The sequence below is a fragment of the Scomber scombrus genome, chromosome 10 (genome assembly GCF_963691925.1).
Source record: "Scomber scombrus chromosome 10, fScoSco1.1, whole genome shotgun sequence".
Lineage (NCBI taxonomy): Eukaryota > Metazoa > Chordata > Actinopteri > Scombriformes > Scombridae > Scomber > Scomber scombrus.
Genome location: NC_084979.1, coordinates 9,534,995 through 9,550,797, shown reverse-complemented (window position 1 = coordinate 9,550,797; position 15,803 = coordinate 9,534,995). Strand labels below are relative to the sequence as shown.

Here is a 15,803-nt window from a genome sequence, read left to right as displayed (position 1 = left end):
TTTTAATAAATAAATGAGTAAAGTTTATATGCAAGTAAGACACTTAAAGGTCAGTAAAAGGTTATTCTTTAGCTGCCTCAACATGTCCCCTCCTGGAAGCAAAAAAAAGGGGGAAAAAAGGAAAATACCAGAAGCAGTTGGACACATTAAAATTAATTTCAAACTGGATGTCTTCTCCTGTCTCTGTCTGCTGTGCAGCTCTGGGGATTTCATGCCTGGTTGGTTTGGGTGAGTCTGTACTGAAAGCAAATCAGATTTCTTTGCTGCTGCCGCTCTCACTCTGCCACTCTCAGAGAGCAATCGGATCTATTATCAGTTAACCTGTGTGACAGGCTGTAACCTGACTAGCTGTTAAAACCATTTCCATTCAGAAATCATATCAGCACGCTGTAAAAGATTATGGTCCTTTGCTCCAGTCCGCTGCACAGACAGCAGGAATAACATCTCAATGCAGCAGTTTTCAGTATTTTTTTAAATCCGTGTTTTACATGTGGAGCTGGCAGCCAGGACGCTGTTTCCATTCTCCTTGGTTTACGTTCAGCTGTTTGAATGAACATTACAACTGAATGAAGTTGCAGTTTGATGGACTGATTGTTTCCCTTTTTTCTGTTGCTGATCCAGATTTTAGATCCAACCGAGGTTAAAGTTTGTTCTTTTGCCAGAGCAATAATTAGGATACACTCAGGTTCTTGTTGAAAGGACATGTGGGACTTTTAAGTTGGCTGCTAATCAGCATCACATCCACGTGTTGTTTTGTGAGGAAATAATGGAAGCTTTGAAAGATGTTGATGATACTGTGCCTTCTAGTTCTCACTTTAACCCCAGTTGTCCTCTTCATCGTCATTATTTTCACTTTATCACTACCATTCCATTATGTTTCACCCTTTGAATGTTTATTTCATAATTTCATCTGAGCATATTTGCTGCCACCTTTTCATCATGCTTTCATAACCTTACTGCGGCCAAATCATCCAGTTTCACCACTTTTTTTCTTTTCTTCAGACTTTCCTAACTTTCCTCAGAGCCCCATCCTCTCCATCTCCTCTTTCATCAAGTCTGTTGGTATGTTTGATCCTGCCCCGTTCTCTAGCCGGTGTGTCACGGCTGGTCGAGCTGCAGATCAGATTGAAATGGAAGGACGGGGGTTCACACTGTTGTGCCTCCTCATCCATGACGCAGGAATGACAACATCTCTCTCTTTCACTCTCCATTTTTCTCGCTCTGCCATCACTGTTGTTATCTGTCTCTCTATGTTTTTCTCATTGACCACCTCTTCCTCCTTCCCTCTGTGTCCTGAAGGGTTTCACTTCAGTTCAGTCAGGCGGCATGAGGCCTCGGCCTGCATTAATGTCTTTGAAAACCTATCTACCCTTCTATTTTTCCAGCAGTATCATTGTGAAATATAATGAAAGGTTACCTCACAAAACCGTTTGGAAATCTGATGACAGAGTCAGAAGCTGTTGAATGTGCTAAGCGGCTTTTATTGGGTCTTTTATCTGTTTTATTTCTCTATATTATTATTATTTTTTATTTTATTTTATTTTTTTTGTTTTTATTGTTTTTATTGTTTGTTTTTATTGTTTCTACTTATTTAGCTGTAAAGCACTTTGGTAGGCCATTGGCTGTGTTAAATGTGCTATATAAATAACATTGACATTGACACTGACATGTCTTCTCTACAGCGTAATTGTATACCTGAGGGTTCAGAAACATGAGAACCAGGCTCTGGTCTGTATGTGTATGTGTCTGTTATAATATAATACATTTAACACAATAAATAATTAACATTCCCCAGCTTACTTCAATAATGTTGCAAAAATATAAAGTGCAAATGAGTTGTACACATCAGGTGTGTGACAGCAAACAAAAAGAAGCATCTTAGAAATAGAACAAAACAAGTGTTGTGGTGTCATATGTCACAATCATCACATCAGGAAGATAAAAGATGGACACTTGATTTACAGGAATATACTGACTATGTACAAATGTAATCATTAGTCACATTTTTGCCTTAATTTGAGCCATCTTCTTCCTAGTTCAGTCAGTTTAGCAATAACCCGTTTGCCTGCTGACAGGTAGTTGGAGGCATGTTATTATCATTTTAAGCAACGGTTTGACAAACTGAGTCAGCATTTTGTGCTCCAGGCTGTTCAAGTATCTAATTGTCAGTTCATGTTGGTACAGTAGTTGGTGTTTTACAGTTTGGCATGTCACATCCAGGAAGTTCAGACAGCTGATTCATAATTTGGGAAACTTTTTGGCAGTTGAGCCAAGTATAAGTTAAGGAAACTAAGTGAAAAAACTAAAGTCTAGATTGACTTTTCTTAATTGTAATTGTGTTTGTATGACTCAAAATGTCAACAGTTCTATAATAAATATTACACAGAAGAAAATACAGGGATGCAGCATGTCTATTTTTATCCCATAGAAGGCTTTTGTGTTGCACAGACACAAGCAACAACTTCTTGTCTTGGTGTTAAATCAAGAATCATTTATGCAAATGAAACAAAGTGTAATGTTCAGTCTCATGAGCTTCCTCTCAAGAGCACAAATTCAATTCCATCTTTTTGCACCGAACTCAAACGTTGCACAGCCAAATGCCTGATCCAATAGTTCCGACATCTGTCCAACCTCCAGCCAGAATCGATGGTTCCATTATCAGACAGACTTATTGATCAGTGAGTTTAGAGCCATTAATAGACTGTTGCGCCCCCATAAACTGATCTTAAAGTGGGTTAGGAGCCTGAGAGAGGGAGGGAGGGATTTGGAGAGGGAAGGACAGTGGGAGATGAAAAACTCAAAGGTCAGGAAATAGCCCAAAGAGTGATGAAGGGATGAGAGGAAGGGGAGGATAAAGGGAAGACTGGGAGGATGAAAGGATGGAAAGAGGAGAGCAGTGGTGAGGGAGGGAGGAGACTGACAGAGACAGACTTGTGGAAAGAAAAATCTGACAAATAAGCAAATGCCCTTTATGCTGATGTTGCACTACAACTCTACCTTCACATGAGAAGAATTGTTCAGAAATGTTGCTTTAAGGTTACAGAATGTGAACAATTCACATTCTGTGAAGTTTCCATTTTTGGAAAATACATCTTCATATTTTTTTTTCTTTAAATGACCCAAGTATTATTTATTTTTGTATTTCTGCACTCCTCTCTCACCTTTTCATTCTTTCCGTCGCTCCATTTCTTTCTTTTGTTGTCGGGGGTTCATTGCAGAGAGGGTAGCTTGTTTCCATGGATACGGACTGAGCCAGATGAGCTTAACTACTTGCACTGCAGCGTCTGTCGTACTGTGTGTGTGTGTGTGTGTGTGTGTGTGTGTGTGTGTGTGTGTGTGTGTGTGTGTGTGTGTGTGTGTGTGTGTGTGTGTGTGTGTGTGTGTGTGTGTGTGTGTGTGTGTGTGTGTGTGTGTGTGTGTTTTTTGGCTCGAAAGAGAAAGAAGGATGATGATTTATGAGAGTCTAATGCACTGGGCAGACTCTTGGATGAACAGAAGATAGTGTGTGTACTTGTTTGCTTATGAGCATACATGCTTTTCATTCAGGTCTTATATCTCACTTTTTTTCTCTGTCTGTCCCTACTTTTTTTTTCTTTCCATTTCCCTTTGTCTCTCTCTGTCTCTCTCTCTCTCTCTCTTTCTCTCTCTTTGTCTACCTCTCTCTCTCTCCCTCTCTTGATCTTTCACTCTCTCTCTCTCTCTCTCTCTCTCTCTCTGTTGTACCTCCGCCTTGCAGCTGTAATTCTCCTATCAGTACCGCTGTGGTGATTAAAATCACCATGGGAATGATCAACATCACCATAGCAATGACATCTGGAGCGCAGCACGAGTGGGAGAGTGTGCGTGTGTGTTTGGGGGTTGGTGGAGGGCTGGGGAAGTTTTCAACTAGAATTGCTAATACAACAAGTGTGTGATAGAGACACATTTATTCTGTTCAGCATCAAACACACTGGATGATATACTGTGAACTTAGTTACACAAGACACATGCAATTCACCATGAATGGTGGTAGCTCTGTCTGTTTTGTATCAGATTGAATTAATCCTTTATCCTTCTTATTGAAACAGCTGATGTGGTGTCATGTCTTCCTAATGACTAATGACTGTGTGTCTCTGTTGCAGAACTCCCAGAAGAAAAGAGGAGCACGACCCAACAATAAACCTGACAAGAAGCCCAGTCCACAGGTAACACCCTCACACACACACACACACACACACACACACACACACACACACACACACAGCTATGTTTTTCCCCAGACAATCTAACAAATCAATAAGAGTAACAAAGTGCAGTTTCAGCAACTAAACCTGAAAGACACTTAAACCTGGAGAGACTGACATTGATCAAATATATACAACACAACACAGAGGGATATGTAGTGTATCCTAGTCATTAATAACAAAGCTGTGTATTGAGTTGAAACACCTGTAAGATACATTGGTTAGAAGAAGAGCAAGAGAGAAAAACACCATAGATGAATAGCAAAGGAGAGAATGAGGAGGAAGGCTGACATCAATATTATAGCACAATTCTCCTTTATGCAATAGTATGTTTTTTACAGGCAGTTCAATATTACATAGAATAAAGTTGTATCAAGTTAGTGCACAAAGACAAAAACTAGTGCATGATATCCTGTAAAATCACAACTTGCTGACTTGACACTTTTAGCGGGCGTTAGAGATTCTGCAAATCCAGGCTAGCTGTTTCCAGTCTTTATGCTAAGCTAAGCTAACTGGCTGCTGGTGATAGTTTCATATTCAGAGTACATACATGAAAGCGGCGTCGATCTTACTCTCAGCAAGAAAGCAAACAAGCATAATTCCCAAAGTGAAAGCTCATCACTTCGAAGGAGGAATGAAGCCTTTTTGATGTCTAATCATAATGCCCCTCAGCCAGCTTGTACCAGGACATCAAATGAAAGTAAAAAGTCAAGGCCAAATAACGATTTTCCTTCATTTTACCCTTTAGCCAGAAGGAGTCACAAAATAACTTGTAATTTATGACAGTTTATGAAAGCCTAAATCTGAAAATAAATGTCATTTTCATCTTTCACATATTTTGTTTTTTGTTTGTTTGTTTCTTTTCATCCTCAAGTATCGTGAGAAGAACCAGCATCAGGATTTAATAAGAACAGGAATCAATCAGCACAATCACACAACCAATTAAATTGAATTAATGAATGACAAAGAGTCTACTTTTTCCCATTGTGGTACTCCAGTCCTTTGCATGAGGCAGGCAGGAAAACTCTGACACCAGTTAACACCACAATAACAGTACAAACATACTATTGTATATTTCCGTGTAAACCACAGCCCTGCAGCTTCTGGAGATATGTGGTTATTTATCAGTTTCATTTGCAGGATCCTCCCTGAAACAACTGTTTTACTATTTTCTGTCCTCAAACTGAGTTCAGCACAGACACGTCCAGGTTGTCTGGGGTCACTGATCTTGCACATTTGGCCCTTCAAATGTGTCTCTGCTCACAACTCATGACCGTGTCGTGCTGTCTGCGTGTCTGTGACCTATTTCCTCTGGGGATCACATCATCTCATGTATCTGCCCAAACAAGCTGAGTGCAGTGTGAACAGATAGATCAGCATTTTTCTGTATTCCCTCTTACCTTTGCTTTATCTCTCCCTCATGTCTGCCCTCTATCTTGTCCTGCAGGTGTTTGTGTTTAATGTACTGTAATCCCTGCATGCCCAGTCAATTTCTACATTGCTATTACAAAGCAGGCCTCGGCATTGCACTTTAAATCTACCAGCTTTTCATTCTGCCTCATGTTTTTCTTCAAAACATGAGCAACTTTTTCCTCAACTTTACTTCACCAATCTCCCTCTCCCTTCTTTTATTTAATTCAGTCACAAAAAAAGTTCGAACAATTCTAAAATAGCTTTTTTTCAAGCCCTAAAGCAGTTAGAAGTATATGAGTTCAGACTTAGTACTATAGAACAAAGTACACAGATACAGATTAAAAACCTACATGTCAAGACAGAAGGTGTTTGAAGTGAAGGTAGTTCTCTGTCTGGCTGCTAAGGCGAGCCTCAGCTTCCTCTCCAAGCCACATACCATAAATGGCTGTAAATTCGCTCCCCCTCGCCTCGCTTAATGTGGTTGGAAACACTCCACAGGCTGTAAAACAAGTACAGCCACAGAGCTGCTTATGAGGAATGGATGCAGAGGGTCAACTCAGGTCAGCAGTACTTATAACTGAGTTTGGGATGAGAGAGAGATACATGCATGGTTACCATTTGGTGTCTTTTTTCTTTAAAAAAAAAAAAATCTGCATTATTATATTTTTGATGTGAACTTTGTAAAATCCCTTGTTTAGCAATAGTAAGTAATAGTGACTGAAAAGACGCTTCAATTCTTCATATAGCTGCAGAACTGGTGATCACATTATAGTAGGATTGGTCTTTGTACTCAGCTAAGCTAACCAGCTGTTGGCTCCAGATGTATATATACCAGACAGATGTGTGTGGCATCAGTCTTGTCATCTAACTGTCAGCAAGAAAGCAAATAAGCTTATTTCCCAACATGTCCAATTGTCACTTTAAATAGTTGAATTCATAAGTAATAATGCTTTAATTTTAACACATTTGAGAATATATTGCTGTTTAACTGACATTACTGAGTCACGTTACTGATATAATGGCCAATGTGCTACTGTTCCACTATGTTTTAGTATTTACAATTACCATATTTACCACTTGTGACTATAGTGGCTGCTGTGCAAAAAAGTCAAAACAGTCTCATTTTAAACAGAAATATGAATTATTGCAAGATTAAAGTATATATAATAGTGCTTCCATTAAGTAGTGTAATGTCTCATTTGTGAACTTCTTTAAGTTTTTTAAAATCCCAAAGAAAGTCAATATTCATTTCAGATTCTAGATGACGTCTGAGGAAAACCACAAACGAGTGTGTTTGCCTGGAGTTTCTCTGTCTCCTTTGTGTTGTTTTTTTTAGTAAAAGCCTCATGAGGAACCAACACAGCATGACTCTAACCTCACCATTTGGTTGCTGAAAGCCTCAAGTTCCTCAAATAGTGCTTTGTCATTAGTTTTCAAGGCAATTTTAAATGGAATTAAAAGCCATTTCATCCCTGTTCAGTTGCAGGATTGGAGTGAATTGTGGCTTGTGTTCAACTGGCAGTAGGCAAAAAAAGTTGTCCGGGATAATGCCAAAACCTCACTGAAAATAATAGCGGCTTGAAAAATGCTCATATTCACAGAACATGAGAACAGAATTCAGCAAAAATCTTTTCACATTTGACCTCTAACGTAGTCCAGCTGTCAGTCTAAATGGATCTAAACGTATGCGGATTCCAAGCTGAGCATCTGACTGGTCAGCTTGTTGTACGTCCTGCATGTTTGTGTTTGAGTGTGTCTGCACTCTGTCTGTAGTTTTTACTCTCTGCATGTGTTTCAGCAGCCGTCTCCATCCCTGTCAGTTTCTCTGTCCATCTGTTTATAATGTTTTTCCCAGATTTGAAGTGCACTTCTCTTCTCATGTGTTTCCTGTTGTCTCCTCTCAGATCTACTCTCTCTCCAAGTTGAAGGAAGTGTTGTGCATCTCTGAGTTTAATCAACCTCTTTTCTTCTTTATTCAGAATTCTAGAAAATACACAAATGGGACATTGTTAAATCATTATTAAATACATCTCAGACACATTTTATTTGTATTCAATTTAGACAAGCCTGTCAGGAATCTTCATTGTCTGCACATATTATATTTAAAACAGCTTTTTACCATTATTTTTTACTCTTTTCGTGTTGTCTTTTATTCATTCATCTATTTATCACCTGCAATATGTGACACAGCTGAATTGGTTTGATGAAATTTGGTTCAATGGGTGGATGGTGCAATTATTGATTAAAAAAGAGGAAGTCTGCATCATACACAGTGTACTCAGAGTAACATGTTTATCAATGTAACACACATCATTAGAAGCATTCTTACGTCATGTTTCCTTTCAACATCCATACTTTATTCAAACAGTTCAGACCAGAGTAGCACATTTCCTCATTGATTTCTCCATTATCCAGTTAATGAATGAATTGCTCATCGTACATTTCCAGACTGCAACCTGTCGTCTTCCAATCACTTAACAAAAAAACCCAATGAGATTAAATTCTCACATAATGAAACTAACACAAGCTGAAACCAACAAATGTCTGACTTTTTTATTTGATGCCTCACTTCAAAATATAAATCAGCTATTGGTTAGATTTTTGTCAATTAATTTATCAATTGTTTCAGCACTTGTTCCAGACCTAAAATGGCATCTGCACTTGTGCATGATAACGTGTGTGTGTGTGTGTGTGTGTGTGTGTGTGTGTGTGTGTGTGTGTGTGTGTGTGTGTGTGTGTGTGTGTGTGTGTGTGTGTGTGTGTGTGTGTGTGTGTGTGTCGGCCTCTCTGTTACGCAGCAGTTTTTGTATCAACGTCACGTCAGTGCTCTCTCCTCTCTCTCTCCCGTCACTGCAGGAAGACAGTTCAGACCTGAAATGCCAGCTCCACTTTGCCAAAGAAGAATCAGCCCTGATGTGCAAGAAGCTGACCAAGCTGGCGAAGGACAACGAGGCCATGAAGGAGGAACTGGCCAAGTTCAGGTCGCTGTACGGGGACGTCGACGCCTCGCTCACCGTGGAGGAGGTGAGGGGAGGATGAGGAGGAGGATGTCTCTGTTTGTGTAAATTCACAGGATGGTAGGAGAATGTAGAAACAGGGGTGAAATGAGGAGAAAGGGAGAGGAAAATATTTACAAAGCAATGAAACATGAGAATGGAACACTCCTTCGTTACAGAGGAGGTGGGAGAATGATGAGGGTTTATATTTACATCATTTATAGCTGATACAGCTCAAAAATGTGTTTTCTGTAAACACTGTGAACAAAAATCTAAACCCTGAGTTTCAGTCTTTTCCAAACATTTAGCTCTTTGTTGTTTAATGTTTGCCTGAGGGCAGCAAAACAGTGCAACTAGGTTATTATGGTGGTTATGGTTTGTAAAGTATTCCCAGTCTTTGTACCCATAAAACCAAAATGGTAGATATTCCCTCTCTGCCAAAACACACTGTGAAAACTCAGAGGTTCATTTGTGTTGTTTTAGAAACAGCCTCAACAAACTCCACAAAGCTCAACAAACTTTCCATGACTAATACTGAAAACTAAACGCCAGTCACATGTCTTATTAATGAGCATTTAAGTATGCAGCACTGTTAATGCTGAAAATATTGTTTATTTATTCATCCTCACAGTCTTAAAGGTCAGCAGCTAAGTGAAAGCGTGTCAATGAGCAGAGTAAGGAAGTGGTCTTTCTTTGAAATTTGACAACCCACAGGTTGCTGACTCGCCCCACACCCGTGAGGCGGAGGTCAGAGTCCACTTGAAGCTGGTGGAGGAGGAGGCCAACCTGCTGAGTCGACGCATTGTTGAACTGGAGGTGGAGAACAGAGGGCTCCGAGCTGAGATGGATGATATGAAGGGACCACAAGGTTGTTGTCAAACTCATCTCATAGTAATAGTCTCATAGCATTTCATATCTCCACTACTAGATTATTGGTCATTATTTAATTCCTAGGTTAGAAAAAAAAACATTGTCACCCACTCTACAGGTGGAAACAATCTTAAAATATATTTTTTGAAAGTCCCAGCAACTCATGTCCTGACTAGTATAAATTAAATAAATCTTATGATATATTTTTCTTGGAGAATGTTAGTGATTTCAGTGAAGTCAGTGAACGAGTTAGTGGAGATGAGGACTTTTCACTCAGTAAAAATAGTCATTCATTTCAAACAAGTTGTTCATGACTTGCACATCACTAAAACACATAACATTCAGCGAAAAGGTGTAGTCTATGGTGTAGGTGTGTATTAAGGTTATCATTGTTCTCCCTCTTTGCAATGTTTTGGATATTTATAATGATACTTCTTTCTACTTCTTAACTTATTGTTTCCTGTGGTGTAATATCACTGCTTAACTAGCCATTGTTTCTTTTCTTTAGACGGTCCTCATGAACTTAGTGGCGGTGTTATGGGGGCAGGACTTGGCCTAGGAGGAGGAGCCATGGTGCTCGGAGGGGGGGCTTCATCTGAGAACGTCATGGAGCTCCAGAGACACCTCCAGTTTGTGGAGGAGGAGGCGGAGCTCCTGAGGAGGTCGCTGATCGAAATGGAGGAACAGAACAAACTCCTGATGAATGAGATCAACCGCTTCAAATCTGAAATACCACCACCGACGTCCACGCTGTCGTCCAATTCGCTGACGTCGCTGGCAGACGGGCTGCTCCATGACAGCCCAGTGCACTCTATACAGGAAGGGGCGGTGCTTATCAGCACAGACACCCCACCTCAGGAGGAGGAGCTCAGACTGGCAAGGCTTCAGATCGGAGAACTGAGCGGGAAGGTGAAGAAGCTTCAGTATGAGAACCGAGTGCTTCTGTCCAACCTGCAGCGCTGTGATCTGGCCTCTTACCATGCTCCTTCGTCGTCCTCCTCCTCCTCCTCCTCTTCACTACGACTGGCTCTGGAGACGGATGCAGAGGCTGGAGACTCAGCTGAATGCCTCCCTACCAGGTAGTCTGATAGTGCCTCATTCCTTGTTGGGGGAAATTTTGGTTCTACGGTGAAAGTGAAAGTATTTTTTAGTAATAACACAAAAATTAACAATGAATACATACTAAAGTTGTAGTTAAAGTCCGTGTGAAGTAAGAATAAATATGTGTTCTGAGTTTGACATACCATAGAAAAGTGTGTTGTTAACCACCCTGCCAAATTTGAATGAAAATATATGAAATTAGGCTTCAAAGTTGTGTAAAAACCAGCCTCTTTCTCTGCTCCCAAACGCTGTGGGAGTGCCCGCCGAGTCCGTTGAAACCCCGCCCCCTACCAAGTGTCACCTGTCAATCAAAGTCACCACCTCTACCAGAAACATGGACGCTACGTCTGAGAGCTTTCTACTGCTAACTCGGCGGCTAGCTCAGCTGCTAGCTCGGCGGCTAACTCAACTAACTGGCTAACTGTACTGTAGTAGTAGTAGTGTGCGCTGAATGTATTTATACCTCTACAGCAGCAGGGGCGGGTTTATGCCAATCACTGCTGCGTTACGTAACGCAGCGGTGATTTTCAGACCCGCCCACACAGAAATCTTGAAACACAGTTTGTGAAGCCTAGCTCCACAATTCAAATCTAAATGGTTGAAATGCTTTTTACACATTTTTTAGAAATATTATTTATGACCTATTTAATGCGTTTAGAAGAAAATGTCTGAATTCACTTTACACGGTCTTTAAAGTTGAATCCTGGACCCTGTGCTCATCATTTTTCAAAATAACTAACTTCCCTCTCTTTTATTTTTCTTACATCAGCCCTCCACACCGCAAGGAGCCAGTAGGGGGTGAGAATGAGGCCCTGGAGATCAAAGAACGGAAAAAGAAGATAGAGGACAACGCTGACATAACAACTTCACTCCCTGGGTGCCTGGGGCAGAAGGACCATGATGCCTTGCTGGCCATGAGGGACCAGGCTCGCTTGGTTTCCACAGCGATACAGCTCCTGACCTCCCCCGAGTCTAACTGCCTCTCGTCCTCCCCTTCTATCTACCACAAGGTCTGCAACAGTGACGCAGCAGAGCTGTGTGACCTGGAGAAACCTCAGCCTCACAGCCAGGTACACGTCCTCCGTTTGGTGTGTTTGTCCTCCAAAGTTAGTCCTCCAAGGTTAGTCTTTTCATTTACAAGTAGTCATCTTTTCAAGAATAGTTCTTGGTTCCCTTCCTGACAAACTGAAGCAAAGTCTACAAACCACAGGATTATGTGACATGTAGATATATGACTTTATTTTAGCATTTAACAAATGTGCTCCTTTAATATTGCTTCTTTAACTTTATATGCCCATTATTACTAATATATGTCTAATATAAATATATTACAGATTAGATTTAAGCAAGTTTCAGGGTATAAAATAGAAGATAAATAATGCTCTCAAGTTCAGCAAAGTGTAGTACGACTTTCTCAGTCCCATGAATGAAGCAGGCCATGTGATATCCTGTTTATAAATGTGTATTAATCTTATTTACAATAAGTCGAACTAAAAGGCAACTGATATTTTTTTCATTTGGTCAAGACTAAAGACATTAAACTACATCCTGGATGATAAATGATTTATCTTTTGCTCCAGCTGTTTTTCCTGCACCAGTTGTTCAGCCACCTGCAGTATCAACCCTGCAGCTATCATTCATCATTCCTAATGGTTCCTGCACTCAGCCAAAAATGACCAACTGCGTGATACATCTTTATCACATTTTTAAGTTGTTTTCTTTTTTGTTCCCCAGATTTCAGAGCTGTCTGACCTGGCAGACCGGCCTCTGGTTGGTGCTCTGACCAGCAGGCTCCAGGCCTTACATACCCAACTACAGGCCTTCGTGGAACATGTAGACTGCCTGGGTAAATCTCCAGCAGGTGGGAGGGACCCTCAGGTGGAAGGAGCATCTCCCCTGGCCTCACCCTGCACCTCCCTGCCCTCCTCTGGTGACATCCTTGATGGACTGAACACTGCTGAGCAGAAGGTAAACAACAAGAAGCTCACTCCTCTTCCTCACTCCTCTTCACTCTTTCTATTTCATTTATTGTGTCTTTTTTTGAGCTTTCGTTTTACTGTCTATGTTTTTCTTTAGTTTGCTCTGTTTTGTTTTTTTTCAGTTGTTTCTAGTTTGTATTCTATTCTTCTGTTTTGTGTTAGGCTCAATGCCTAACCACCAGCTTGGCTGACTAACACCCCCGATCCCATCTGAACATACTGCTTTAGTTTCTCCTCACAGTGAAGAATAGATTTATACAGCACGCTCAAATCTGATGATCCTAACAATAACAGACAATTACAACAAACATGAGATTAAACAATAAGGATTTATGTAATTAAATGACAAATAGATCCATTCAGATTTCTTCATAAGAGAAAACTGGCTTTTCACCACTGTTGCCTGAGATCTGGGGACATTTGCTGTGTTGATGGATCAAATTCATTCAGATTTGAGCTGGCAGTGTAAACCTCTCCACACTATGCCACCTGTGTTCACCTGCATGCTATTGAATTGCCTCCTAACCTGGTATGTAGATGCTGCTTTAGGCCTCAAATGGAGCCAGTTTGTTGCATGACAGTGGGATTATTAAGAAACAGCATTTATTTATATGTATTTTCATCAGTAAATCATAAAACTAATTCAACATACAGTCTGGGTTTACATCTAGTGTGGTTGATCAATATTGCTCATACCTCATTACAGTTATATACATATATTTACTCACTTTTACAATATAACTATCAATTATAAACCAGGACATTTAAAAAAAAAAAATCTTATGACCTCTATTAAGCTTCCGTGAGGTAGTTTCAGTACACTAAGATCATAGCATGAATCTGATACTGTTTTGGTTTAAATAATTTGTTTAAAAGTGAAGTATAAAAGTCTAGTATTTGTCTGTTGCTGTTCAGTCATTCCTGATACTGTTATACTGAGTACTGTTCACCAATGGAAAAGCTTTTAAAATGACAGTGAGCAGTATCTGGTATTTAAAATTAACTTTAAAATGGTATGTGGTTGTGTTACTGAAACATAACATCTGGAATCTGAAAATAGGAATCAAATGGCTGTCTGAGTAATTAAGTTATGAGTAATAAAATATGAATAGAAGCTCTCAGATCTCAAATCTCAGCAGATAGATAGATACAGTGAGCTCAGTCTAATAGACTTCTAATCATACTTCATAAATGTGTTGTTGTGGTTGGGTAAGCTAGATGTAACCAGTGATTTATTTATTTAAATGTGAACCACAAAGCCATAAACATACATTGAAATCAGAATACAGACTTCAAATATACTCAACTTGATCCTTTTCTATGATGCATAAACTGGCATATTTTCCCCTTTGCATCCTTTGACTGTCAGAGACACATTTAAAAAAACAGACATAAAATCTGATGAGAATCCTTCTTTTTTTTTTTCTTGAGTGAATGACGTTGGGTTGGAAAATATTTAAATGACCCCACCACACCGAGATTCTGCAATTTGATGCACTGTATTTACATCAAGAGACACTTTTTTGAATTGAATCAAATTTGCCTGTTTGGAGGAAGTTGGGATGAAATTATACATATTTGTAGGTGAATAAATGATAATGTTTAGACTCCATTAGAGGCCGGTTCTGAGTCCCAACACCCCTCCAATCTCTCCTCCCCCCCTGTCCATCCCCTTTCTTCTCTCCCCTTCGTCCCTTCTTCCTTCCCTATTTCTCTCTGCACGGGCACCATAACCGTCGGTTTATGCACTCCTCCTCCATCTCCCTCTTTTCTTCCTTTTATACATCTTTGCTCATTTCCTCCTCACGCCTCCTCACGCCTCCATCACCTCTGTCACTGCTTCCCCACTTTCCTCTGACTCGTCCTTGCTCACCTCACATCCCTTTATTTCCCTCGTTCCCACTCTTCCCTCTTCCTCTCTTTCATCTTGACTTTCCACCTTAACCGCCTTACTCCTTCTCTTGCCCTCCTGTTCGTCTTATTTCTCCTCCTCCCTCTTTTTCCCTTCCCTCCTCTGTCTCCCATTGCTGTTTCTACCCCTTGTCTCCTTTCTCTCCACTCGTATATGTCTTCTTCCGTTTTTCTATTTCCTCTTTTCCTCCCTCAGCCATTCATTTTACCCTCCATTCTACTTTTCTTTCTTTTCTCCACTCTCTCCTTCTCCTCTCTGACCAAGCTCTTTTTCCTCTACATCCTTTTCTTTGTCTTGTGAGATCCATAAATGATTTCTTTTTTGTTTTTCATTGTTTTCAATGTTGTCACATGGATGGATACCATCTTGGTTGTGTTGTTTTATTCTTATTATTGTGTTTGTCTTGTTTTCTTTTCATTTTCATCACTCCTTTCTTTTTGCTTTTGTTCCACGACTTCTCCTCCCCACCCTCTCTCCTCTATGTTTTTTTTTTTTGTATGTTTGTTTTTCTTTTTCTTCATTAACTTGCCCATGCATGAATGCAGCAGCCTGATTATAGGCACCAATCAGAGCCAGAGGTGAAAAGTGAAACAGAGGAGAGCCAATCAGACAGCAACGAGACACAAAACCACAAAACTGGACAGCTGGATCAGGAAGAGGGAGAGGAAGACGATGCACTGGTAAGTTTCACGAAATCACAAAAAATCCCACTTCGAAACCTGACAGACATCCACTTGAGCCGTCTTCACAGATGTGCAGACAACATCAGGAGAGACCCTTCACACCCTGGTCACCACCTGTTCACCACTTCCTAGAGCTGTGGAGTCTCTTGTGCTCACAGACACACAGCAATACGTGTTAGGCTGGTCCATCACAATGGACACAAGGTCTGTCCATTGTGATGAAGTAAACTGAGAAAAAACAAGTTAGATTCATATGAAAACAGTCTGCAGATGAGATTTTACATGCATCCTCCTAAAACCACAACTTCAATTGTCAAAATCATATTAACAAGTTTGAAACATATGCACAGTGGGAGATTTGTAGGATTTAAACAAGTGTTATGCTTCAATAAAAACTTTCAAGAGTTTTCTTGAGCTTTCAGTCACATCTCACAGTCTACTTCAGTGGATGGAGTTTGCTCAGTTGTCATGGTGATGGCTCAGTTTTCCTCATGTGACCTAAATATAAAATTTCAGTGATATGATAACAGGTGATTGATATGGGGGAGGAACTCCACTCGTTGAGGAAGATCATGACCGGTCTTTGAAAACTTGGTTAAAAGCTAATGAGTGGATCTGTTTTTGTA

The 15,803-nt window shown here is 40.2% G+C and overlaps 1 protein-coding gene across 1 annotated transcript in view; it reads left to right on the top strand.

Moving 5' to 3' along the window:
- Window positions 1-15,803, top strand: part of mtcl2 (microtubule crosslinking factor 2) — a 92,468-nt gene that overhangs the window by 61,397 nt on the left and 15,268 nt on the right. Inside the window, 7 exon segments of the mRNA XM_062426926.1 lie at window positions 4,122-4,184; window positions 8,493-8,660; window positions 9,347-9,500; window positions 10,011-10,581; window positions 11,373-11,673; window positions 12,338-12,571; window positions 15,040-15,174. Coding sequence (XP_062282910.1) covers window positions 4,122-4,184; window positions 8,493-8,660; window positions 9,347-9,500; window positions 10,011-10,581; window positions 11,373-11,673; window positions 12,338-12,571; window positions 15,040-15,174 — 1,626 coding nt within the window.